The sequence below is a fragment of the Panicum virgatum genome, chromosome 9N (assembly GCF_016808335.1).
Source record: "Panicum virgatum strain AP13 chromosome 9N, P.virgatum_v5, whole genome shotgun sequence".
NCBI classification, from domain to species: domain Eukaryota; kingdom Viridiplantae; phylum Streptophyta; class Magnoliopsida; order Poales; family Poaceae; genus Panicum; species Panicum virgatum.
This window is the reverse complement of record NC_053153.1, coordinates 16,996,952-17,020,978: the sequence shown is the minus strand read 5'-3', so window position 1 is coordinate 17,020,978 and position 24,027 is coordinate 16,996,952. Positions and strand designations below refer to the sequence as shown.

Here is a 24,027-nt window from a genome sequence, read left to right as displayed (position 1 = left end):
GTGGTAGCCTCAGCATCACCCTCCGCAACTTCTTCCTCCTCATCTTCAAAGATGGGGGTGCCGAGCTCATCATCTCCTGCAACCTCAAAGATAGAAGAATTGCACAAGGCAGTCTTGTCGAAAGTGACTTCACAAGTCTCTCTGACGATGCTAGTATCAATAATCAGCACACGGTAAGCTCTAGAGTGAGTAGCATAACCGATAAAAATACCGTCAGACGATCGAGACTCAAACTTATCAAGATTTCCTTCCTTCAACAGAAAGCATCGGCAACCGAAAACTCTGAGATGGTCAACACGGGGCTGGCGTCCAAATCACAACTCATAAGAAGTCTTGTGCATGAAAGCACGCAAGAAAATACGATTGGACACATAACAAGCGGTGTTAACCGCCTCAGCCCAGTACTTTCTAGGAGTCCGATGCTCATCGAGCATCATCCTAACCATCTCAACCAACGTTCGATTCTTCCGTTCTACAACCCCATTCTGTTGTGGAGTGTAGGAGGAAGAATACTGGTGTTCAAGACCTTGATCACTGCAAAAGGTGTCAAAACGAGCATTTTTGAATTCTGTGCCATTGTCACTGTGAATCGCTCTCATGGCCTGGGGTAGCTCGTTTTTCAACCTCAAGATCAAGTCTCGAACAAACTCAAAAGCCTCATCCTTGGTTCTCATGGAAAAGACACAAGAATAGCGAGAAAACTCGTCCACGATCACAAGAACGTACCACTTCCCACCAACCGACATCACCCGAGAAGGACCGACTGTGTCCATGTGTAGCAACTCTCCAGGGTGAGTGGTCATCACTTGATTATCAGGCGGATGAGAAGTGGCAACCATCTTCCCGTGGCGACACAGGTGGCAAACAAGATCCTTTTCAAACTTTAATTTGGGTAATCCTCGGATCAGGCCAAGTGAGCTAAGTCTCGACAATAAATCAAAGCTCAAATGTCCAAGTCTCATATGCCACTTCCATAGATCAGAAGAAGGACCAGCTAACAAGCAACAAGGAGGACCAAGAGAAGTTCCAGAGAAGTCAACCAAGAAAACCCGATCGCGAGGTAAAATCCGACAAACCAAATCTCCTCTGGAATCTAAAACACGAGAACAACCCTCCTTGAAGCGAACTTCAAACCCCTCATCAAGAAGTTGCGAAACAGAGAGCAAATTGAACCCAAGGTTCGAAACCAAAGCCACTTCTCTCAGGGTAAAGCGATTAGAAACTCTAACAGCGCCAACACCATGTACCTTGCCCTTACCATTATCCCCAAATATGATGTATTCTTTGTGGCGCGTTGGGGTGAGGCTGGAGAACCATTTGTCATTCCCGGTCATATGGCGCGAACAACAGGAGTCCATGATCCACCTGTTCTCCAAGCCTCCAACCTGCACATCAGTAGTGAGACAAAGGGTTAGCAAATGTCTCAACATTGGGGTTAGCAAAGTGTGAAGCAAACCAGTGTCGAGCCATTTGCTCTATAGAAGGGTTAGCAAAATCAGGAAAAACGTATCTCCCGTTCCGTCTACCGCGAGGCTGACGACCACCACCGCGAGGAAAGCGTGGTGCATCGTAACCTCCTCCAAAGCCTCGATCCCGTGGTCCATAGCCGTACTGAGGACGACCAGGAGCACGACCGGCAAAGCGACCACCCGCTAGAGCACGGTAATCACCACCGTCTCCCTGTCCTCCACCTACACGGCGCGCCCTAGCATCTTGCCTACCACCACGCCGAGGAGGACCATGCACTCGAGCAGAGTACCTGTCCGAGTTATGTCTCTCCTGCTCACGCCTCACAGCCCGCATCCTCCTGAAGCAAAACTCCTCCAGGTGACCGTCTCTGTCACAGTACTCACAGTGGTACCACACCTCTCTCTTGGGAGGTGGAGGCCTTGCCTTTGGACGGGAAGGAGCAGCCCCCTTCTTCTGGGCAACCTGGGCTGTGGCAGTAGGGAGCGTATCGAGGGGATTCCTCAGCTCATTGGGCTTTGGAACCCAAACCTGCTTCTGTGGAGGTGCTTTTGATAGTTCTTTAAGCACACCATCCACGGGGTCAACTAGCAGTGTTTAGAGCACTCGAAACTCCAGCAGCCTTGCTGATCTTACCATACAACATGTCAAAGTCTGACTTCGTGTAGGTGTAACCGACCCCAAACCCGACACCACGCTTAAACTGCTTGATCAACATGCCCAACTGCGGCTCACTAGTAGAAACCCAACTAAGAATCGCCCTAAGATATGTGTTCTCATTCTCCAAGTTGGCTTTCTCTACCGCAAGATCATTCAAATCAGAAATCAGACCAGGGCAAACAAGACAATCATTAGGTGGGCTAGAGTCCTCGACCTTAGTCTTCCCCAAAGACTTAATCAAAGCGTTCTTCTCATCTAGCTCCGACCTAAGCGTGGGACAAAGCTTACAAGCACCAAGCAGAACAGGCTTAGACCTAAGCTTCTCTAGCTCACACACAACAGCAGCAAACTTAGACTGCAAAGAAGCTAGATCAGATTTAAAGATGGAGCACTCATCACATTCAAGCAAATCACTAACAATAGGAGCATTCTTGGCCAATTCAAGCTCATGCTTGGCCTTGGCTAGCTCATGAGACACGTCAGCAAATGAAGTCTTGGCAACATCCAAGTTCGCAACATTCTCATCATGCTTGGCACGGAGAGCAACAAGATCATTCATGTGAGATATGCAGCCAGCGCACTCACCCTCACCAGATTTCTCTCTAGCACAAGCCAGCTCAGCCCTAAGCTTCTTATGCTCTCTAGCTACTTTCTTAAGCAGCCTTTTCTGATTGTCGAGAGCGGCGTACAACTCCCTAACCTCAGTATCAAGCAGGTCGATAGTGGAGTTTACCTCTGAATCACTCTCGGATCCAGGAGAAGAGTCGTCGTGCGTCGGTGTAGCATGTCCACCTGGAGACGCACGAGCACCATTGGCCTCACCCGCCATGGTACAGAAACTCTTGCGCCGACCGGCCTCCAAGCAAAGGCCGATGAAGCCGGTGGCTTCCTTGTCCCGCTTCTTCTTCTTCTTGTCATCGTCGTCGAAGGTCGGTGAAGAAGAGCGGTCGAGGTCGCTAAGCTGCGCCAAGAAAGCCTTCTCCCGCTTCTTGGCCTTGTACTGGAAGCACTTCTTGAGCAACTCCTTGTCGAAGCGCCCTCCCCGGTCATGACTGCGGTGCTTGTGGCGCCGACGCTCCTTGTTGGAGCCTCCCTCGTCGCGGTCTCGTGGTGGCGGTAGTAGTCGAGGTTGTTGTTCTGTAACACCCTAACTCAAATTCCCGCATTTATTAATAAATTTAAATGGCTTTATTCAAATTTCTAAGGTTTATTGTGTTTAGTTGGCATTTAATCTAAATTTTTGTTTCACAAGTAATTAAAATTTTATCATAGGTTTAAATTTTGGTGTTGCATTCATGCTGGTGCATAGTTTATTTAATTGAGTGTGGTTTGAATTCAAATTTGTATTTGAATTTAAACTTTGTTTGAATTAGAATAGAAAAAGGAGAAGAAATAGATGAGAAACCCTACCCAAACCAAAACCAACCCAGCCCAGCCCATCACCAATTCTGCGGCCCACTCTCTCCTCCCCTTTCCCTTGGGCCCGCTCCGCAGCTTAACCTCAGCCCAGCACCCAAAACCCACCATCCTAACCCAGCAAGCCGCTGCTCGCCCGCGCAGCCCGCCAGCCTCACCAGCGTCCGCGTCCTACGGCCCAGTCCCGTGTCGCGCGCGGCCCGCTCACCCTGCTCGGCCTGCAGCCGCGCTCGCTCCGCCCCGCGCGCTGCACCCGCTGCCAGCCGGGCCCGCAAGCCAGCGCTCAGCCCGCTAGCGCATCGCCCGCGTCCCCGCTTCAGCTGCTGACCAGCGGGGCCCGCTGTCAGGGCCTCCTTCCTCCTTCAGCGCGCGCCCAACGGACCGGCCGAGATCTCCGGCCGAAACCACCGCGGCCTTCCTTCCCGAGCCGGACCCCGAGATCTCCGGCCGTCCCTCTTTAAACCGCCCGCGGACCCCCAGCTTCCCATCCCACGCGCTAGCGCCGCCTCCAACCCTAGCCGCCACCCCCACGCCGCTCTGCTCCGCCGCGCCCTGCTCCGCCGCTGACCGGCCACGCCACGGCACCCCAGGCCCTGCCGACCGCCGCAGACGCTTCGCCTCGGCCCTGGGAGACTTTCTAAGCCGGCCACGCTCCAACTCCTGGACTGCATCACTGGAATCGCGCCGAGCTCCCCAACCCCGGTAAACTCCGATCTCTGGCCAATTGCTCATCCCCGGCGATCCCCGGACCTCCCTGACCCTTTGTACACTGCCGCAGCACCACCCCAAGTCAATTCGCGGGATCCAGACGCCGGAGCTCCACTGAAGCAGCCTCTCCCTCAAGCGCTGCCGCGACCCGCGGATCGACCTCCCCGCCGACGTCCCGCTGCGCTGCGACCCCGACCGTCCCGCACCTCGGTGAGCACCCCCGAGACACCGCCGCACTTTTTTGCTAGCTGCCTTAGATTATAGCACGCCCCAGCTGCCGCGCGAGCTCACGCCGGCGATGCTCCGCCGCGCACACCCGCCTGCACCCTCGCGCACGCCGCCCGAACCCCTGTCGAGCCCCACTCTGAGCCCCAGTGGACTACGCGTGCCACGATCAAGCTCCAGGGCCAAGCCGCTGTCCAAAACGGCCACGGGAACGCCGGATTGGCCATCACCGGTGATCCCCCGCCGCGGGATTCGTCGCCAGCGGTAACGCGCCGCCGCGCCGCGCTCATTTCACCCTGGGCCGCCCGATCTGGAGGCAATGGCCCAGATTAGATCGAAACCCCGCTAGATCTGAACCGCTAGATCGCGATCCAACGAACCTGATTCAAAGATACCGCTTCGGCTGGCAATCTTTCTAAAGAGACCCTCGGTTTATTAGATTTCAACCCGCACTCCTTTGTAGTTCAAAAGTAATTGCAGATATGCCCGAAACTTTGCAAGGACCCCCCTGACCTTCCTAGAAATTGAAACCGCCGTCCAGCCCCTGTCTTTTTGCGAGTTAGACCCTGAAGCTTTAGTTTAATTACGTCCAGGCCCTCGGTTTTAGCAGAAAACCCCCTGGAACTCCAGTTTTCTTACAAATAAGCCCCTAGAACTTGTTTTTGGCCTAGGTTATGCGTTTTAGCTCCGTTTTAAGCGTTCTTTATGTCCACACGATCGTTGTAACGCGTAGAATAGTTTAGGCTTAGTTTTTCTTGCTGTTTTTATGTATTGATGTACTGTTTCTTAGTTTTTGTTAGTATTTGCTTGTATGATTATTGTTGTGCCTCGTTTTGTCCATGTGTTCGTGAGTAGACGTCGAGCTACCGGAGGAGCCCCAGTACCAGTACCCGGAGCAGCCGTCTTCCGAGCACTTTGAGCAGCAGCAAGAGCAGTACGAGGAAGGCAAGTATAACATGAACAACCTATCACTTTTAAATACATTTTCATACTGCATTTTAATACTGTATGCCTATAAGGATTTCCTAGCCACTTTATATCCTTTATATATCCCTTGGGTTGCATTTTGGTTAGTTGTGCTAGGTGTCGCGCTATAACGCATAATGGTCACTTTTAATTAATTTGATTAATGGTATATGCAACTTAATTCTGAGAGTGGCCCTCTGTGTGGCTTGAGTGGCTCACTTCTCGTTAAAATTGGTTTTGTTAGAAACATGGTTTAGGGGGCCAGCATGGTGCTTACTGCCTGGTTGGCCACTCTCCATAAGGACCGGTTCATAGAGCGACAACCTGGGACAACAGCGCTACCACAAGACTGGAATGGGACGGTCTTGGCTTACTAATTAGGCCATTTTGGTTCGGGAGTAACTTACCGACGGGGCATGGGGAGTGGTGAGCTTCAATGGTGGCCAGGCTACGAGGCTGGTATGCGTACCCCTCGAGGTGGTTACCATCGTTGCGGAGCCTGATTCCTTAGCTGTTACACCTTACCAACGTGTCCTTTGTAACGGCCTCGTAGTGAGTTTGCTAGTCATCTCACCTAAGGAAGTGTGATGAACAACTGGCGTAGCTCACGACTTGTGGGTGAAGATGTGCAACCTCTGCAGAGTGTAAAACTGGTATACTAGCCGTGCTCACGGTTATGAGCGGCCCAGATCCTCCTTTTGATTAGTGGGGTTAGCTCCTTCCGATGAGGGGGTGCCTCTCGGGGTTTTGGTATGGTTGTGGTATGGTTCTCAGTAGTCACATAATTAATTCTGATTAATTACTATGTAACTGGGTTTATGGTAATTCATCAACTCGTAGTAAATAGCTTTAATAAAATGTTGCTAGCACTTAAAAGCTAATGCAGTCAGTCAGCCAACCTTAGAGCCTCATAGTTTGTGTTATACTTGTTGAGTACAAGTTGTGTACTCACCCTTGCATCTTCTCTATTTTTTTCCTCTTGGTTACGCTACTGCTGCTCAGTTCCTGCCGACGCGAGGGAGTTCGCTCTGCGCTACCAGGACTACGAGGACTTCTAGGCGTTCGTCTCCCAGTCGACGTCCCTATGGCGCCCTGCTCAGCTTCGGAGAGTTTATTCGTATTTGTACTTTGCTTCCGCTGTATCAGACATTTTTGTCATTAATGAAATAAATAACATTCGTATTCGTTTTATTATATCTTTTTACGTGATATGTGCTATGATATACTGTTCATTCTGTTGTATATACGTGTGACTTGATCCTGGCACGTATATGGTTGCTCGGTTTAAGTCCTTTTATAAACCGGGTGTTACATGTTCTGGCCACCGCCGGACTTCTTGGGGCAGTCGGCGACGAAGTGGTTCGGATCGCCGCAGTGGTAGCACCCGGGGTTCTTCCTCCTCTGCCTGTTGTGGTAGACACGCTGGAACTTGTTGATGAGGAGGCACAAGTCATCGTCGCCCAGCGTCTCCAACTGCTCATCTGTGACAGACGACAAGGTGGCAAGAGAAAAGCTAAGAGCAGAGTTAGCGTTAGAGCTCAATCCACCTGGGCCAGTCACAAGAGCGATGCTCTTGGAAGGAGAGGCACCATTGAGCTTGGTTCGTGTCTGGTTATCCACCTCGGTGGCCTTGAGCTTGCTGAATAGCTCATTCACGGTCAGAGTCTCATAGCCTGCAGACTCAATGATCGTGTTCACCTTGAGATCCCACACAGAGCGGTCAAGTGCGTAGAGCAATTTGAGAGCCTTCTCATGCTCTGTGTAGTTAAGGACATCAGCAGATCTGTTCGCACTGACTTTGTTCACAATCGATTGAAACCGACTGAACATGTCGCCAATGCTCTCACCCGGCCCCTGTGTGAAATTCTCATATTCACGCCGGTGAGTCTCGAAAAGCCTAGCCTTAACCTGAGGTGTGCCCTCGTGGTAGTTCTCAAGGCACGTCCTGTGACACCCTAGGTGATTAAATCGCTAAATCAACGTCATGCATATTTGTCAGTAAGTTTTGAAATCATGTTTCTTGCATATGTGTATGTGCATGTGTGTATAGGTGTGTGCATATAAGACTATTTCATAATATGATTGTAATATTTCATGCTCAACTTGTCATTAAAAGTATTTACTAGAAAAACACTTATAATTTAGTGCCTTGCAAGTCTACATGAAATAATTAGGAATTCAAAATATTAGTTGTGTTAGATTTAAAATAACTTTCAAACCGTGGCTTAATTTAACATTTTTCCTGAAATAAAACTTGTAGAGTTTTAAATGTTGAACAATTTTCATGCTCAAATATTTTTAAGTTTTCATACAAGAGTCGAAGAAAATTTGAATTTAACTCGAATCGGGTAATAACGTACATTCGTAGGGATTTCAAATTTAACTTTTGAATTGAGCTCCAAATGAAAGTAAGCCTGAAACAAAAGTGGTAGGGTTTGAATTTTGGAACAGCTATCGTATTCAAAACTTTTCGAGTGTTATTTGAAAATTTTAAGAAAAATTCAAATTTGAATCAATCAAATTTAACTAGGAAAGTAAAGGTAAGCAAGAAAGAGTAAATGCGGAAACGTAATGCGGTAAGTAAAGACTTGATTTCTTTTAGGTTTCAGGGCGCTGCCCTGAGACCCGCGAGGGGCGGCTCCCCCTCGACCCCCGTCCGCTAACCGGGTAGCGGAACCCCCGTAGGGGCGGCCCTTCGGGCCTAGCTTCGCCTCTCTTCTCTTTGTCATCACTTGAACCTAAAAGCCTGAGTATATCATCTAAGCAAACACATTAGTTCAAGTGTTGCGTGTGTCATCAATCGCCAAAACATTATATTGAAATATGGCATGAGAGGCCATTTTCGCTACACCCCTGCACACACGCCGAGGATGGCCGCCGAAGCGCCACGGCGACGCCGTGCCGAGCCGGCCAACCACGCCTCGCCCCTTCTCTCGCTCTGGACCGCCTAGACCTTTCTCGCGAGCTCAGAGACATCCCCGACCTTCCCTTCATCGCTCCTGAGCCCGAGAGCCGAGCCCCGCGTGCCCCTTTTACCGGGAACGGCCGTCCACCATGGCCGCCGCCGCCCCCTAGGTCGCCGCGGAGCCCCCTCTTCCGCCTTTCCTCGCGCCCAAACGACACCGCAGCAAGCTTCCTTGCTCTCCACCGGTGCTCCCCGACCCGTTCACCATCGCCCACGACCGCCGGACGGTCGCCGCCGCCGCCTACCGCCGCCGCCGGAGCCCCTGCTCCGCGGGGAACCCCCAAGCCGGCCTCCCCAACCCCGTCCAAGACCATCTACAGGTCCCTCTCGACGTCCTCTTGCTCATCCCCATGCTCCCCCTCGCAGCCGGCAGCCGCAGGCGCTAGATTCCGGCCGCCCGCCGCCTCCCCTGCTCCCAAGTCCGGCCAGGGGCTTATCTACGAGGAATTTAATTCTTCCAGGGGCCTCTGCGCAAAAAGACATCTTTTTCCTTTTTGTTTTCCAAAGCAGTGAACTTGTAAAATCGATGTAAATTCGTAGAAAAATCGGAAAAATGCAAACTCAATTGATCTTAGTTCCTTGTTACTAGATATACAACTTTCGTTACATGCACATATTTATTTTCTATTTATATTTTAATCTAGGAAAAAGATTAGATTACATAGACTATAATTATTCTAGGAGTTCTACTCAGCATCTCTGGGTGTGGCTGGTAGCTACATCATGCCATGCTTAGTTTTCTATAAAAATTTGAGAACCAGTTAACACATGTAACTAGATGAAACCCTAGTCTTGGCTAGATCTAGTAGAATAATATATTCTTTTATTTCTGGATGTTCTGGTATAGACATATGTATGAAACTTTTTATGTGTACTTACAATACTAGATGAACACCACTGTCCAAGTTTTGTTATTTTTAGATTTGTGTAGTTAGCTCTGTGAATTAATCTTTAAAAATGGTGCTATATTGTGATAAATAGTTGTTGCATATGGAAAAATCTAAAAATTTTACCATTGCTTAGTCTTTATAAGATAAGCTAGCATACAAACTTTGAGAGCCAAAAACACTTTGTAACTCTCTGTACTAATTAGTCTTGTTATATGTGAGTTAAATTTGTCAATTTTATTACTCATGTTTATGTCTAGAAAAATTCTGATAAATTTAAAGTTTCTTTAAAATAATATGTAGACTCCTCTGTAAAAATTTGAGATTCAAAAATGTTGTAGTTTAATCTGTGTAAATTTATCTTGATCCTAGCATGTGCTGTTTTTTACTATGTTTCATGCATCCATGCCTTACTGTTTTTGCTTGAAATTTTTACTACAAGTTTCTAATCTGATGTACTACCTTGTGTAAATGTTGTAGTTGCTGAAACTATTTCTAACTTATGAAGTGTTGAAACTCAACCCTAGATTCTTTTATGAACTAAAACATATTGGATTTTACTCTATAAACGGTTGCCCAGTAAAATATGAATGAAAATGTTTTACTCTTTAACTTCGGGTTTTGTTTGAATTACAACTTTATAGTGAAGCAAATTATAAATTATTACCATCACAACAACTCACCCATGTGCATCTCATATAGATACTACTCCTCTCGTTGACGGAACATATGAGCTGGTGCCCGAGTCCGAGGGTGAGCAGCGTGAAGCTCAAGTGAATCTAACGGAAGCTACTGAAGACCCGAACCCGATTTCGGAAGAGCCCAGAACTAGTTACGCCCAGGAAGGCAAGCCCCGGAGCATGTCCTTCTATTTTAAATTTATGCAACTTATTATTGTTCCTATCTACTTGTGCATTTAAGTTACAGGAGTTGACTGGAACCTTAGTGGCATGATCCTAGGTACCGATGCTTGAACACTAGTGTGTGTAGGTCGCTAGTTAGCTATGCTAATGGTTCGGTAGAAGTCGAGTGATTTCCTGTCACTCGCGAGAAAATACAGGAGTTGAGTGTTTACTACTTGCTACAACTATAAGGTCTACGGGCGGGGTGGTGATACTTGGGATGCCCCGTCTGTTTAGTGAAAAGTGATAAGCCCGCAATGTGTGGTAGTGATGGTTAAGCGTTTGAACGTACTAGACACATGCCGAGAATATGGTAATCGGTAAGCTTAAGTATTGGATTGAACCGAGGCCAGAACATACCTTCCCACTGTCTTGACATCGGTCTCATCTAGCTAATGACGGGTGCAGAGCCGGGCTCTGTAGTCGAGGGCGGTGGGCCTGTTCCGTGAAGCGGGAATTGAAGGGAAAAGTTGCACGTGTGACTCTGGGAGTAACCACGTGACGTGTGTTTAGATCTGCCTGGCCAGGTTAACAAATTCGATTCGAATCGTCCGTTTCTCACCGGTTATTGAGACTGCTTGATCCTTTTACCACATAGAGCAATAAGTGGAATATATATGATGATGAATATTGTTGGATGCTGAAAGATAATTGTTTTCCACCATGTATACTATTGGATAGATGCTAATGTAGAATGGTTAATTGAACTAGAACTTGAAAGCAAAAAAATCTGGAAATAAGGACTTACTCTTTGTGGCTTTTCAGCAAAAACAAACCCCCACAAACCAAAAACCTTGCATGTCTAGTTAGAGGACTAAGTATATCCTAGTCGGGTAAGCCTTGCTGAGTATTAGTATACTCAGCCTTGCTTGTGGCTCAATTTGTTTCAGGAGATACTTTCGAGGACATGGTTGCCAGTCTGACCTGGCCTTGCACTCCCCCGCCTGGTTGGTCCGTGGAGTGGGATACGTCCCCGGTCAATGATGACAAGAACGAGTGATGTCATGAATCGGGCTTAATCGTGACACCCCTATCGTCGTTAATTCTCGTGTTTACTTTCCGCTAAAATAAAGGCTCTGGTGAACTTCTTTTATGTTGGCTTTGCAAAGCACTTTGTTAAGTGTGGAACTTGGTTTATAATCCTAAAAGTTATGTTAAACTCTCTGTGTTGTAATATATGGTGTAGTGTTGTAATCTCTGGACTCGCCTTCGCGTGAGTTATGCTGCTTTGTTCGATCCAGGTTTAAGTGGTTTCATCGGGATTTTACCCGACGGGCTACCGATGTGCTCCGTCTGATGTGCGAGTTAAACCTAATTGTCTTTGCAATGATGGTTAGCGCACTTAAGCCGGTTTATGTCGGGCGGTTCTGCCACACGTCCAAACCTTGTGGGCTTCCTGAAAACCCTGGACGCGTGAGAACTCCGCACGAGAAACGCCAGCGAACAAGGCATTGACGGCCTTGGCGTTATCCTCGTGCTCGGTCACTTGCAGAGGAGTGGTCCGAATGGCAAGCACCTCGTAAGCCTGATTCTTGGTTATATCCCAAACCTCGGCTCCTAAGCTCTGCAAGAAAGCCCGCATACGGACCTTCCAGTAGGCATAGTCTTCGCCGGTAAACACAGGGATATTACCAAGACTCGCCATGGTCGCCAAATGGTTTTCGAACCGGTTAGGGTAATGAAAACCTTAACCAAGCTCGGATACCAATTGAGGGACCGAAACTGGCGACCAGAGGGGGGTGAATGGGAGCCGATCAAAATTTCTTTTGAAATCGATCCGTCGGCCTATATCCCGAAAATCACCACAAACCCTCAAATCCTAGATGAGGTGTGGAGTAGCTATAGAAGAGCTAAACCAACATAAATCAGCACTAGGAACGAGCGTGAGAAAACACGAAAGCGATCGAGAAAAACTGCAATCCTCACAGTCAGAGACCGGTCGGACCGCTCGCTCTGGCCGGTCAGACCGGTCGGGCTGGATTTGAATTTCCAGACAGGTCAGACCAGTTGCTCCGACCGGTCAGACCGATTGCTGTGACCGGTCAGACCGCTTCTGCCCAGAACAGAATTCCAGCCCGCGAACTCGAGGTGATTTCAAGATTACTCGTTCAAATCATCACCAAATGGTCTCAAAATTTGCAGGGAGGTTCCTGGGATAGAGACGAATCTCTCCACAAAAAGAATCAACCCAAAACGCAAAGGATCACTAGAATTTCGAGGGGGGAAAAGGCAAAAGAGGGTTTTCCAAAAACTCCAAAAACCTCAATCCAAGGGACTCGTGATTCTCGGGCGTTTAGCTCTAGGATAGATGGTCGAGAAGCAAATCACGGAGTCCCTAAACCCACCAAGAGAAAGCTTTGATCTCAAAAACCACCAAAAGAGAGGAAATCAATCTATGACCAAAGGATGAACAAGAACACAAGAGAGCTGCTCAAAAGGGTCCTCGATTTCATTCAAATTCATCGTGATTTACAGAGAAATTCACCTATATAAGAGCTAGACCTCCACCCATTCATCCACCCTCTCAAATTTGTGGACCTAGCTATAATCTAGACCACTATTGCCATGGAGACCTCGGCCTAACCCTAGAACAGAGAGAGGTGCAAGGAAAAACAGAAAAGGACTCGTGGCTTGGAGGCTCACCTCGCCAAGGGGGCAGGTGAGACTATATATATCAAGCCCAGGGGCGACCGGTCAGACCGGTCCCTTCCCAGATTTGACCTCCACCCTGACTCATACACTAAAACGCCCGTAGGGGAAAAACCGGAAAGGGTATAAGATCTCATCCGACGGCGGAGTTTCTTTCTTCGACTCGAAGCCTTCTCCGCGATGCCGCCACGTCGATGCATATCTGATCCGCGGTTTTGAAGGGTCCGGGAAACCCTAGACGCCATCGCCGCCCATTCCTCCGCTAGTCCCGAGACCGACACCCGTGCCTCCACGACTTGGCGTCTTCAACCGCCGTCCGCCAGCTTGGTTTTGTGGCGCAAACCAAGAAACCCGCCATCCACCGGTGCTTTCACCCTCGATCCAGAAGTGGACGCCACAGCTGCCGCCCGGCCCGAGCTCCGGTCCCGGTTGCCCTTCACCGCCGTCCACCGCACGGTCCATCGGCCACAGCACCACCACGGTAGCTCTCCGTCGACACTCGACGTCCGTGTACCTGCAACCAAAGAACAAGCACACGATCACACCGCACGGTTGACAATTCACTCATCACAACCAGGAGTGAATACTGCTCATTCCTCAGTTTGTTTCGCGTAATCTTTTACTGCTGGGAGGTGTTTGGCTGACTCATCAGTCTCTTTGATGATTAAGTGCGTCGACTAGAAACATTGGTGATTGGCCCTGAATCTTTTTTTTTATTTGGACCAGAAACATTTGGTGATTGGGAGGTTGCCCGTTGCCGAGATGCTGAGACAAAGGAGTCACGGCCTTGCATTTTTTAATATTTTGTTTGGAAATTTAACATTTAGATTTGGAAATTTGGTGATTCATACCTATACAATGAAATTAGCTCCGGAATTCAAAATTTTCATTTGGAATATAATAGTTTAAAATCCCCAATAACTTGTGTTCCAACCTGGCGTTGAAAGCTGCTAGTAGCACACACAAAAAAAAGATAGATGTTTTCAAGCTGAAATGTGAAACATTAATTTGCCAATCTCATGAATCTCCCATTCCTTCGTTTTAGATTTCAGCGCCCCCCCCCCCAAGATAAAAAAAAACTAAAAAAGTGAGGACCAGTGGTGGTCACTACTGGCGTGGTGAGTGATTGACAACCGTTGTGTGTTGATGGTTGCCTTGGTTGTGAAGTGCAGGTGTAGGGTGCAATGTGGCGATCGACGGCGCGAGGTGAAGGCCAAGTGAAAGGTTCAGGGAAGAACACGAGTAGACTTGGGCCAAAGGACCCGAAGAGTCCGGTCGGAGCCACGGGCAGCCCACATGGTGCACGGATCAACAAGAAAGCATGAAGGAAGGATGCGGCGATGTGGGCCGAGTCACCGAGGACGATGGCGAGTCGTAGACAGCCCGTGCAGCCGGCGTGCGCGAACGGCTCGAAGTCGTCAAGGCGCGGCGGAAGGTCCAACAAGTGCCGTCATCAGAGAGGTCGTGTGGCGGCCAAGCGAAGATAGACGGTTTCGATGGTTTGGGAGGTTGCCCGTTGCCGAGATGCCGAGACAAAGGAATCATTGCCTTGCATTTTTTTTTTCTTTTGTTTGGAAATTTAACATCTAGATTTGGAAATTTGGTGATTCATACCTATACAATGAAATTAGCTTCGGAATCCAAAATTTTCATTTGGATTATCAGTTTAAAATCCCCAATAACCTGTGTTCCAACCTGGCGCTGGAAGCTGCTAGCTAGTAGCACAAAAAGAAGAATAGATGTTTTCAAACTGAAATATGAAACATTAATTTGCCGATCTCATGAATCTCCCATTCCTTCATTTTAGATTTCGGCCCCTCCCAAGATCAAAAATAAGGAAACACCTTGAACTGCATATAAGGCCTTGGTTTTCTCAACCTGATTCAGATACGGACCTCAAACAGCTCGATGTTAATCCACCTATGCATCACACCCCTTGCTACAGGAGCCCATGTTTTCTCTAGCAAATTAACACACTCGTTAATTCACCATCTGAACCCTCGCGAATCAACAGCTGGATCGCTTCAAAACCATTTTCACACCCCGCCCCAAAGTCACCAACAGATTCCTGCAACTAATTACCGAGATGCCACACACCCTGCTGAACCCCCTCTCTCTACAAGTACAAAGTTACACATCTTCTTACAAGGAAGAAAGAAGAAGGGCGATGGCACGATCAGTCAGTTGAAGAGGTTCAGCAGCGCCGGCGCCCTGGCCTCCACGTCGCCGGCGGCCTGCAGGTCCTCGCACGTCGTCGTGGCGGAGTACTCGTCCGACGCGCCGCCGCAGCCCCGGCGCCCCGATCCCGCCATCGGCGACGCCGGCGTCAGGCAGAGGTCCAGCTCGCACGACTGCAGCAGCCCCGCCGGCGGGTTCTGGCAGGCGGGCACGGCGGCGGCGGCGTTGAAGGCGAGGCCGCCGTTGGTGTTCCTGCGCTTCCTGGACGGCGGCGCGGAGGAGGAGTTCTCGGGCGAGGAGGAGGACGCGGCGACGCCGGCGCTGCCGTAGAGGCCGTCCATGTCGCGGTCCGTGAATGCGGCGGGGATGGCGGAGAGCGCGCGGAGGGACTCGCCGCGGAGGACGGCGTCGGCGGCCGCCTGGCAGAGGTCCCAGTTGCCCGTCCACATGAGGCCGATGCCGCCGCTCACCGGGCTGATGATCCGCCCGCAGGCCTCGTACAACAAAGACCGGAACAGGGCTGCATATACTCAAGAATGAACTTTTTTTTTCTTTTGCACACAGTGAAAACATGATGCGGCTAAAACTTTTTCTAGAGCCCGGCCGGGTAAAATTAAACTTAAATCTTTCAGTAACCACGCGCGCGTGCTCTACAATTTGACATAGAGAAAGAAGCTAACATGACTACATGAGCCATGCACACTTCAAAGTCAAATTAAAAGGCAATTATACCATCCTTACAAAAGCTACTAATTATAAGTCGCCGAGCGTCGAAAAGGTCAACATCAAGACTACAAAATCCCATCAGCCAATTAATAACCAGCATATCTGATCTGCCAGAACATGGCCTTGTTTGGTTCGCGCTATAATTGTAGCGTGCTAGGAATAGTAACAACTTTAACTACTAATTACGGTGTCAAGCAAAATCAGTTTACAAAACCAACTTCAGAACCCCGCGCTAGTGACCCTGAAGAATCTAATGAGGTCTTTGACTACGCGATTAGAGGATGGTACTGTAGCATCATTGTAGCTAATCCTCGATTAATTACCGTCATTAGATTCGTCGCGAAAAATTACACACATCTTTAAAAAAAATTGCAAATAAACTTCATTTAATACTTCATGCATGCGAGTTTTTCTTCTCGAGAAACGTGTGCGCTAGTTTTGTTGACAAAGGCCACGGGAAACGTGTGCGCTAGTTTAGTCAGTTGGGTGAAGTAGCGTTTGGGTTGGGTTGGGTTGGGCCTGGCCAAAAAGATTGAAGATTCTGCTTTTGTGGCCTTTGTCCCATGGGGGCGTCGGAAGGCCGCGTAACGCCATAAAGAAATGGTACTTGCGCAGCAGATACCTTTGTGGACAGGTCACTCAGGTCTCGTCTAGTACTATTCTCTTGAAGATAACATTGTTGCTTGGTCTGGATGAAAACAAAGCTAGCACCAGCCTGCCAGCAGTTAACTGCAGACACTAGCTAATTAACAAGGCTGATCTTACGATGCCATTAGTTCACACTACCGAATCTAATTACTTATTTTATACTATGGCACGGTCAACCTCAACTGTAACTACTTTTATCTCTAGATACTATGTCTAAGAGGCTGTTGATTGGTTACCTGGGCGGTGGTGCAGCGGGACGGCGGCGAGGGAGGCGACGAGGCCGGCGCGGCCGAAGAACTTGGCGACGAAGACGGTGGCGTTGGCCTGCGGCTGCGCGCCGTCGATCCACTCGATGCTGGGCCGGAGCACGCAGGCGTCGCTGCAGCCCTTGCGCAGCACGCGGCAGCCGTTGCAGCTCATCTCAACCACAGGCTACGTCTAGCTCGGTCGCCGCCCGGCCGGCCTGCTGCTTCGCCTTCTAATCTTTTTCACTCACTCCTCCTCCTCCGTCGTCCTCCTCAGCCTGGCGGCGGAGCGACGACGCCGTGCGAGATGCGATCTCGAGACGATGTGCTAGGAGAGGAGACAGAGCTGCTGCTGCTGCTGCAGTAGCTAGATACGATCGAGCTCTAGCTGTCGGCAATGGAGACAGGAAGGAGCCAAAAAAAATGGCCAAGCTCTTCTGGTGTGTGTGAACCAAGTTAGGCGACCAACAGCTAGTGGCTAGGAGGCCGGGGGTGGCTGCTTATATACAGGAGTGGAGGCGGTCCTCCGGGGTGTCAGGCCTGGGACTGGGAGGAGGAGGTGTTGTATGCATCGGCTGCCACAGATTGGGGTTCCGCTCCAATGACATTGGCGCGCGGTCGCCGTTGGCGCCTGCGTGTTGCCGCGACACCCCACTATCTGCTCCCAGGATCCTCTACGCATGCGCGGACACACACACACACCCAGGAAGGCCACAGCTTCAGTAGCTAGCTAGCCAGCCACTTGCATGTGGGGGCTGCAATGATGGAACAAGGTGCCGACCTCCCTCGTACGTGGAGATCAACCTCTATTGGATATGAGATGTATGCCTCTAGTGATGATGATAATCATGTCAGCATAATTGTCAGCATATTGTCCTTTCTCCTTCCAAATTATCATGGAGATCAACCTATGTTGGATATCTGTGACGGAAATCAATTAACATGGCACTCATTTGTCGTAACGGTACACAGAACGTAGGTGCGCAGAGGATCCGAGCGTGGCGCGGGTCCTATCAGCGCGGGTGTTTATTAGGGCTAATCGAAGCCGGGGCCGGGGGTTTGTGGATAGGAACAAAGCAGGCGCGACGCCAAGGCGGAAAGCGACGCGCGGCGCCAGGGCGGTGGGGGCGCCGCGGATGCAAGGCAAGCGGCCAACCGCAGGCAAAAGGCCCCGCCCCTTGGCTGCCCCCAAGGGCCGAGGTCGCCGCCGGCCGCGGTTGCCATCCGTCGGCCCGGCCCCGCGCGCGCTGCGCTGCCTGCCTTTTCCTCCCCCACTTCCCTGGCCCTTCCGGCGCCCGTAGAACCCGCCCGCCGCCTCCGGAGTCGCTGGCGCCCCTGCGGCTCGGCTGTCCTCTCCCACGTATCTGGCGCCGCGCGGCGCGGAGGTGCCTTTCGGCTAGCGACCTGCGTTTTCCTCTCCATGGGATGGGCAGGGGCCTACCGCCTACTCCTCCTGCTGGTTGTGCAGTTTTTAAATTGATGAGACGAGCAGCTTTAATTTTCGTACTAGCCTTAATACTTTAAGTTAATAATCTGTCTGCGTGTGTGGGTCAGGGTCACCAGTGGGTGTGATGTGATGAGAGAGAGAGTAGTGGCAGGCAAGGCAAGGCAATGGCATGCCATGCCGCGGCGCGTGCGCGCCGGTGGTGGATCGGAGACGTGGAGTGCGGCGTGACGCACGCCGCGCGCCGAATGGGATCGCCGGTGGCTCGGCGTCCGCAGGCTGCTGCATCGGATTCACGCATTCAGGCCGCGCGCTCGGTCGATCGTGTGGGTCCTCTTCCTTTTGGCCTTTTGGGCGGCGCACCACAGATCATCATCACAACGAAACGAATGGCTGGTGGCGACCGCCGGCCGCGCGACCGAATGAGGACGCGCGGGCCGCCGCGCCGGAGGGAGAGACCGGCGCCACGGGAGTAGTACGCGGCGGCCAAGCGGCTGGTGGTTTGCCCCGGCGCGCGCGGCCGAGACGGCGAGACAGCAAGGAGCCAGCACCGGGGTCCAAGTCTCGGTACAAGCCAATCCTCCGTGTCTTTTGTGTACTCGTTCGGCGCGTCGAAGGCGACGCCCTGCTAGCTACTTACCGTGGCGTGTTGTAAGGGGGCGCCGTCGTCGTCCGTCCGCTCCTTGGTTGCACGGTCTTGCCAGCATCTCCATCGCACAAAGCTGGGTGGTCCTGAAGAACCATACGATACGAGAACCGGGCGGACAGCAAGGTGCCACCACCAGTATCAGGATCTTTTTGGATGAGGTATACTGAAGTGCTAAATTTTTTAAATGTTGATCAAAACTTAGCTCACTCCATTAGCACTCCGTTTAGATGATCAGTTAATGTTAAAGTTTAGCACATTAGCATTTGGATCCAAACGAAACCTCTCAGCCTATTAGCTACCAATCGACTGTATAGTACGCTATATTCACAAAAAATCACGAGGTGGATAGCATTTCGACTCATCTCGAATTCCAACCCCCCCCCCCCCCCCCCCCCCCCCCCCGTTGAAAAATTCTACGAAATGGGCTCTGGTGACAAGGCGCCGCGCACCTCATCCTCAACGTCACAACGAAGAGGTCCGCGCCGCCGGACCAGACCACCTGGGGCACCGGATCGGCTTCCACGCACGTTCGCCGCACATGGCGGCATGGCGCTGCGGGGGACATTGATCAGACATCCAGACGTTTCCATGGTTCTCCCAAGCTGACTTGTGGTTTCGTTCGGCGCCAGGCCAGGGCCTCACCGCGGTCAGCTGCTGCACCGGTTGCCGCGGTCGCCAACGGGGGCGACCGTGACCGCGCCGCCGGAGGTGCGCCACAGCTTGCTTGCTGCCGCAACGCAGCACCAGTGGTGAAGATGTTGCCGAGGGAAACATCAGGAGACGCAAGACAGCAGCCATTCTGAAAGTTGCAAAGTGTCATCTTAGGATCTTCAGCAGATGCGAAAACACCATTAAGAAAAACGGTTGCAAAGTCATTGAAAAGCAGGTTTAGCGAAGTACTGAGAAGCAAAATTTGGAAACCAAGCAAGCTGCATCCTGTATACCTGCACAGCCATCAACGTGCTTCAACCAATACGCAAGATACTGTCAGTGTTTCTCTAGCTCCTGCACGTCCACATGCTCAGAGAATCCAAATAATCGAGGGATCCTGTGCAGCCAGGAGGAAAAGAACAGGAAATAAGATGGATAAAGGATTGCGAAAGGATAGGCACGGGCAAATATCTTCTGGGTACAAAAACACAATAACTGAGTAAACACATGCTCACCTGTGTGACATTTGCTGGAAGGACTATAACCACAACTCGGGTAAAAAAACAAAGATGAAAATGGCTCAGAGCATGTAAGCTAGTGTATCAGCCTCACTTCAAACAATGGCCATCGAAATATGCAAATTAGTGACAGCTACCTTTATTCTCATCTGGATCATATGATTATATAGCAGGTGAAAAATAAGAGAACCTTGGTGCACAGAAAATTTTGTTAGCTGCACTCACGTGCAAGTGCGCCAATGAGATGACTCTTGATATCATATACAATATATTCTACAACAAAAAATGTGAGCTTTCTTTCCTGAGGAGATGCTTTTCATCAAGTGTGGGATGCAGTCTGAACTCTGAAATTTAGTAATAAATGCTACAGATACATGTGAGATTCCCGTTTTGCTATCCTGCCTCACCGTAAAATCAGAATAAAAAAGAATAGGCAATTAATCACCCTTTATTCAAAGACCTTTTCACCGGTCGAAAAGGCCAAGAAAATGACAGAACTAAAAATACAAAGGTATGCTGGAACAAAGAACACTGTTTTCCAGGTTTCCGAGCTTGTTAGATCCTTGTTAGAAGCCTTTGCCCCCTCCAGAATATTCCCAGTGAGGCCGACACCAACAATTCCAGCCAGTGTCCCCGCCGTGTTTGAGACCCCCATTACTATCCCTGCAAACTTTGGAGCAACATCCATATGGTTTACAGCAAACCCTGCTCTTCCTAGAGCCAGAAAACCAAGAGATAGCGCTGAACACATTACAGTGCCTGAGGGTGTACTGAACAAAGGAAGGGCCATGAGTGCAAATGCTGAGACAACAAACCCGATGGTGTTCAGAAGCTTCCTTGTCTTGGTAACAGATAAAATCCTCCTTGTAATCAAGTGATCAGCAACCACACCACCGATATTGGAGAAAATAAACATGTTGAAATAGGGAAGCATCTTTGAGGAACCCATATCCTGGAGGCTAAGCTGAAGGCCTAGCTCAAAATAGGTAGGGAGCCAATTCATAAGAACATACAGGGCATAATGGAAGGTGAAGTTGTTCACAACAATTGCCCAAACAGGTAGACTGAAGATTATCCTTCGCCATGGGATCTTTACAGTGCGAGGTGCGACAACCCCTCCTGCTTGTGCCTTGATCGTGTCTCGAGATGCCACTTTTGGCATTGATACCTTTGGAAGATCAGTGCGAGGTGGGTCACTGGAAAATTTCAACCATATCACAGACCATACTACTCCCAACATTGCTTCAACAAAGAAAACTGACTGGGGTCCCATATTCTTCACCAAACTTGGGAAAAAAAGCATGCCACAGGCTGCACCAAGATACATTCCTGAGGTAGTAAGAGATACCGAGCGAGAGCGCTCCTGTGGTGGCACCCACTGCGCTAGAACAGTGTGAATGGCAGGAAATATGAAACCTTGTGCTACACCAACAAATAGGCGAGAAAGGACCAGAATGGTTACTCTATTGGGATCAAGTGGAATTAAACCACATATCAAGGACCACAATATGAATGACAGTAGAAGAACACGTCTACCTCCTATTCTCTGTGCTGCCCACCCACCAGGAATCTGTGATAAAACATAACCATAATAGAACATAGAGAGTATCATGCCCTTGTTTGCTTGATTCACACCGATGGCATCGGCTGCGACAGTGTAAGCAATCGAGAAACCAACTCGCTCAATGTAGCAAACATTTGTGCAGATGAATGTCAGTAATACTATCACATATCGTTTTGGAAACTTCATCCTCGTCATCAATGATCTAAGATGAAGCACACTGTTTTTCTTTAACACTCTTAGTCAGGCCAGAACTTGCTGACCTCCCATGAATATTCACCAGGATTTACCATAAGCCTGATTCTCTTCCCTCCATCTCAGAGGATACTACAATCTGAAACTGACAAATTACTGATCATCAGTGCTTCTTTACTTGTGCTTCAAATGCCCTTATCAGTTTGCTGATCTCGTAAGCAAACTAAGATAGAAAACCTTGATTCCAGTGCATTAACTGAAGGAAAAAGACCTGCCCAACGAGTGAAAGGAGCTAAAGTTAGATATATCATGATATGTTTATACTATACGGCTGACTGACGAAAAAAAAGTTGATGAAATCATGCAAAAGAATCAATCATAGTTGAAATGCAAAAAATGTGATACAATCAATATCATTCTGATTGGCACAAACCCAACACTGCACGGAAGGAAAAACAACGACACTGAAATTGGATTCCAGCTTCTGGAGGAAAAGAACTGTTACTCCTGTAATATGCCTGAACAAACCAGTCTACAAGCCTACGGTTTCAGAGGCAGATCTTGCTAAATCCCAAGCAGGGCATGGTGCAAGCAAACGAAATCGAAGTTAGTAGGTAATATATTGTAACTGGATTCAGATCCGAATACAAATAGTTTTGTTAGGGTTTGGGGTGCTCCGTCTCGCACAGCAGAAGGGAAGAGAAGGGGTGGGCATACCTGGAGGATACGCTCGTCGCCGGCAAAGGGCTGGGCGAAGACAGGACAAATGGCGCCGCCGCTCGCCCAGTCGTCGCCGCCAGGGAAGGAAGAGTAAGGAAGGAAAGAGTCCGACTGTCCGAGAGAAGGGAAAGGTTTAAGAAACAGAGGGAGGAGATGAACCTGAGCGGGAGAGCTGTCAATGAGCCGAGCTCGAGCGAGCCTGCACTCACCTCGGAGGGGAGGGGATGGCTCGCCGGATCTGGAGGCCTCGGGTGCCCGCGAGCAGAAGTGGACACGACCCGCCGGGCGGGGCAGGGGGCTGCTGGGGACGCGGCAGGCGGGGCAGGGGGGTCTGCGCTGGGGGCGGCGAGTTGGGAGCGCGCCGGGTGGAGGAAGGGTGTTTTGTACTGGTGGTACTGGATGCTGAAATCGCCGGGAGAGCAGAGCAGAGCAGAGGAGAGGAGGCAGAGCTCGGCGGTTGCCGGTTGGTCAGTCCATCCACAATTCCACATGGAGGAACCGAACCACCACCGGCCTCTGCCTCAGCACCTACACCTACACCGAAAATCAGCTAGGCAGTCAGCAAAATTGCCTGTGTGTTTGGGCTGTGTTTAGTTCTTCCAACTCCTCCAAACTTTCCAAACTTTTCATCACATCGAAACATTAAATATAGCAAATGACTCATGTATGGAGTACTAAATGTTGGTAAATAAAAAAACTAATTGCATAGTTTTGATGTACGTTGCGAGACGAATCTTTTGAGCCTAGTTAACCTATGGTAGGACAATATTTACCACATACAAACGAAAAAGTGCTACAGTGATTTTCACAAACACTTTTTGCAACTAAACACAGCCTTGGTTGCAAATCTGCAAGTTTAATTTTTCTGGTTTCTTAGATCCTTCCAGGTCATCAATGCTTAAGAAGATATTAATTAGTTTCCTAATCGTAATATATTTGAAAACGGAGGGAATATATATTTTATCGGATCACATGGATAGACCTATGCCTCGTTCGGCTGGCTGGTGGCTGGGCTGGTGGCTGGTTTATTGTGAGGAAAAAATACTGCTGGCTGGCTGGCTGACAGGTGGCTGAACTGATCTGGTGTGAGAGGAAAAACACTGTTACTGGCTGGCTGGAGCTGCCAGCCGAACAAGGCCATGCTTAGTACTATGTTCTTAGCCTATAGGCCATTGCACATGTTAGGAATCCTCGTTTCCGGTGTACCACAAACGTCCAACTTTTTTATATGGGTGCTGGACCATAGATTCTGATCTCATTCAGTGACGCGTTAGCAACCTCTATTTGATCTTATAATTAAAAAAGAAAAATCTACTTTTCCTCCCTTAACTATCGCAAAAGTTTGATTTTTCTCCCTAAACTGTAAAACCGGGTATCCGGTCCCCTTAACTATCAAAACCCTTTGTTTTACATCTCTCAACAGTTTTGCAAGTAGTTTTGTATTTTTTTCATATATTTTTCTCACTTATCTCCTTTTCTCATTCAATTGAGGCAGCAAACGTGGTTCAAAAATTATAAAAATTGTCGTAGTGGTAGAGGAGAGTACCAAGAATCCAATTTTGCAAAGTTTAAATCTAAATAAATTTAAATTTAAATTATAAAGTTAGAAAGAATTCAAAATCTATTGAATTTTTAAGGCATCAAGAT

At 49.3% G+C, this 24,027-nt stretch overlaps 2 protein-coding genes across 3 annotated transcripts; both read right to left on the bottom strand.

The window, feature by feature from the left end:
• Positions 1-14,678: 14,678 nt before the first annotated feature.
• LOC120691412 (LOB domain-containing protein 37-like) lies at positions 14,679-17,193 on the bottom strand. Its single transcript, XM_039974466.1, has 2 exons — positions 16,634-17,193; positions 14,679-15,543 (listed from the first exon to the last, which is right to left on the bottom strand). The coding sequence occupies exons 1-2, from the start codon at positions 16,815-16,817 to the stop codon at positions 15,026-15,028; spliced, it is 702 nt and encodes a 233-aa protein (XP_039830400.1). The 5' UTR covers positions 16,818-17,193; the 3' UTR covers positions 14,679-15,025.
• Positions 17,194-20,164: 2,971 nt separating this feature from the next.
• Positions 20,165-22,822, bottom strand: LOC120690881 (probable anion transporter 7). Of its 2 annotated transcripts, none has more exons than XM_039973748.1 (3): positions 22,590-22,822; positions 22,378-22,491; positions 20,165-21,931 (listed from the first exon to the last, which is right to left on the bottom strand). In XM_039973748.1, the coding sequence occupies exon 3, from the start codon at positions 21,661-21,663 to the stop codon at positions 20,353-20,355; it is 1,311 nt and encodes a 436-aa protein (XP_039829682.1). In that variant the 5' UTR covers positions 21,664-21,931; positions 22,378-22,491; positions 22,590-22,822; the 3' UTR covers positions 20,165-20,352. The 2 variants fall into 2 exon arrangements, with proteins under 2 accessions (XP_039829682.1, XP_039829683.1); XM_039973749.1 differs by having other exon boundaries at positions 20,165-21,805.
• Between the last annotated feature and the right edge of the window lie 1,205 nt (positions 22,823-24,027).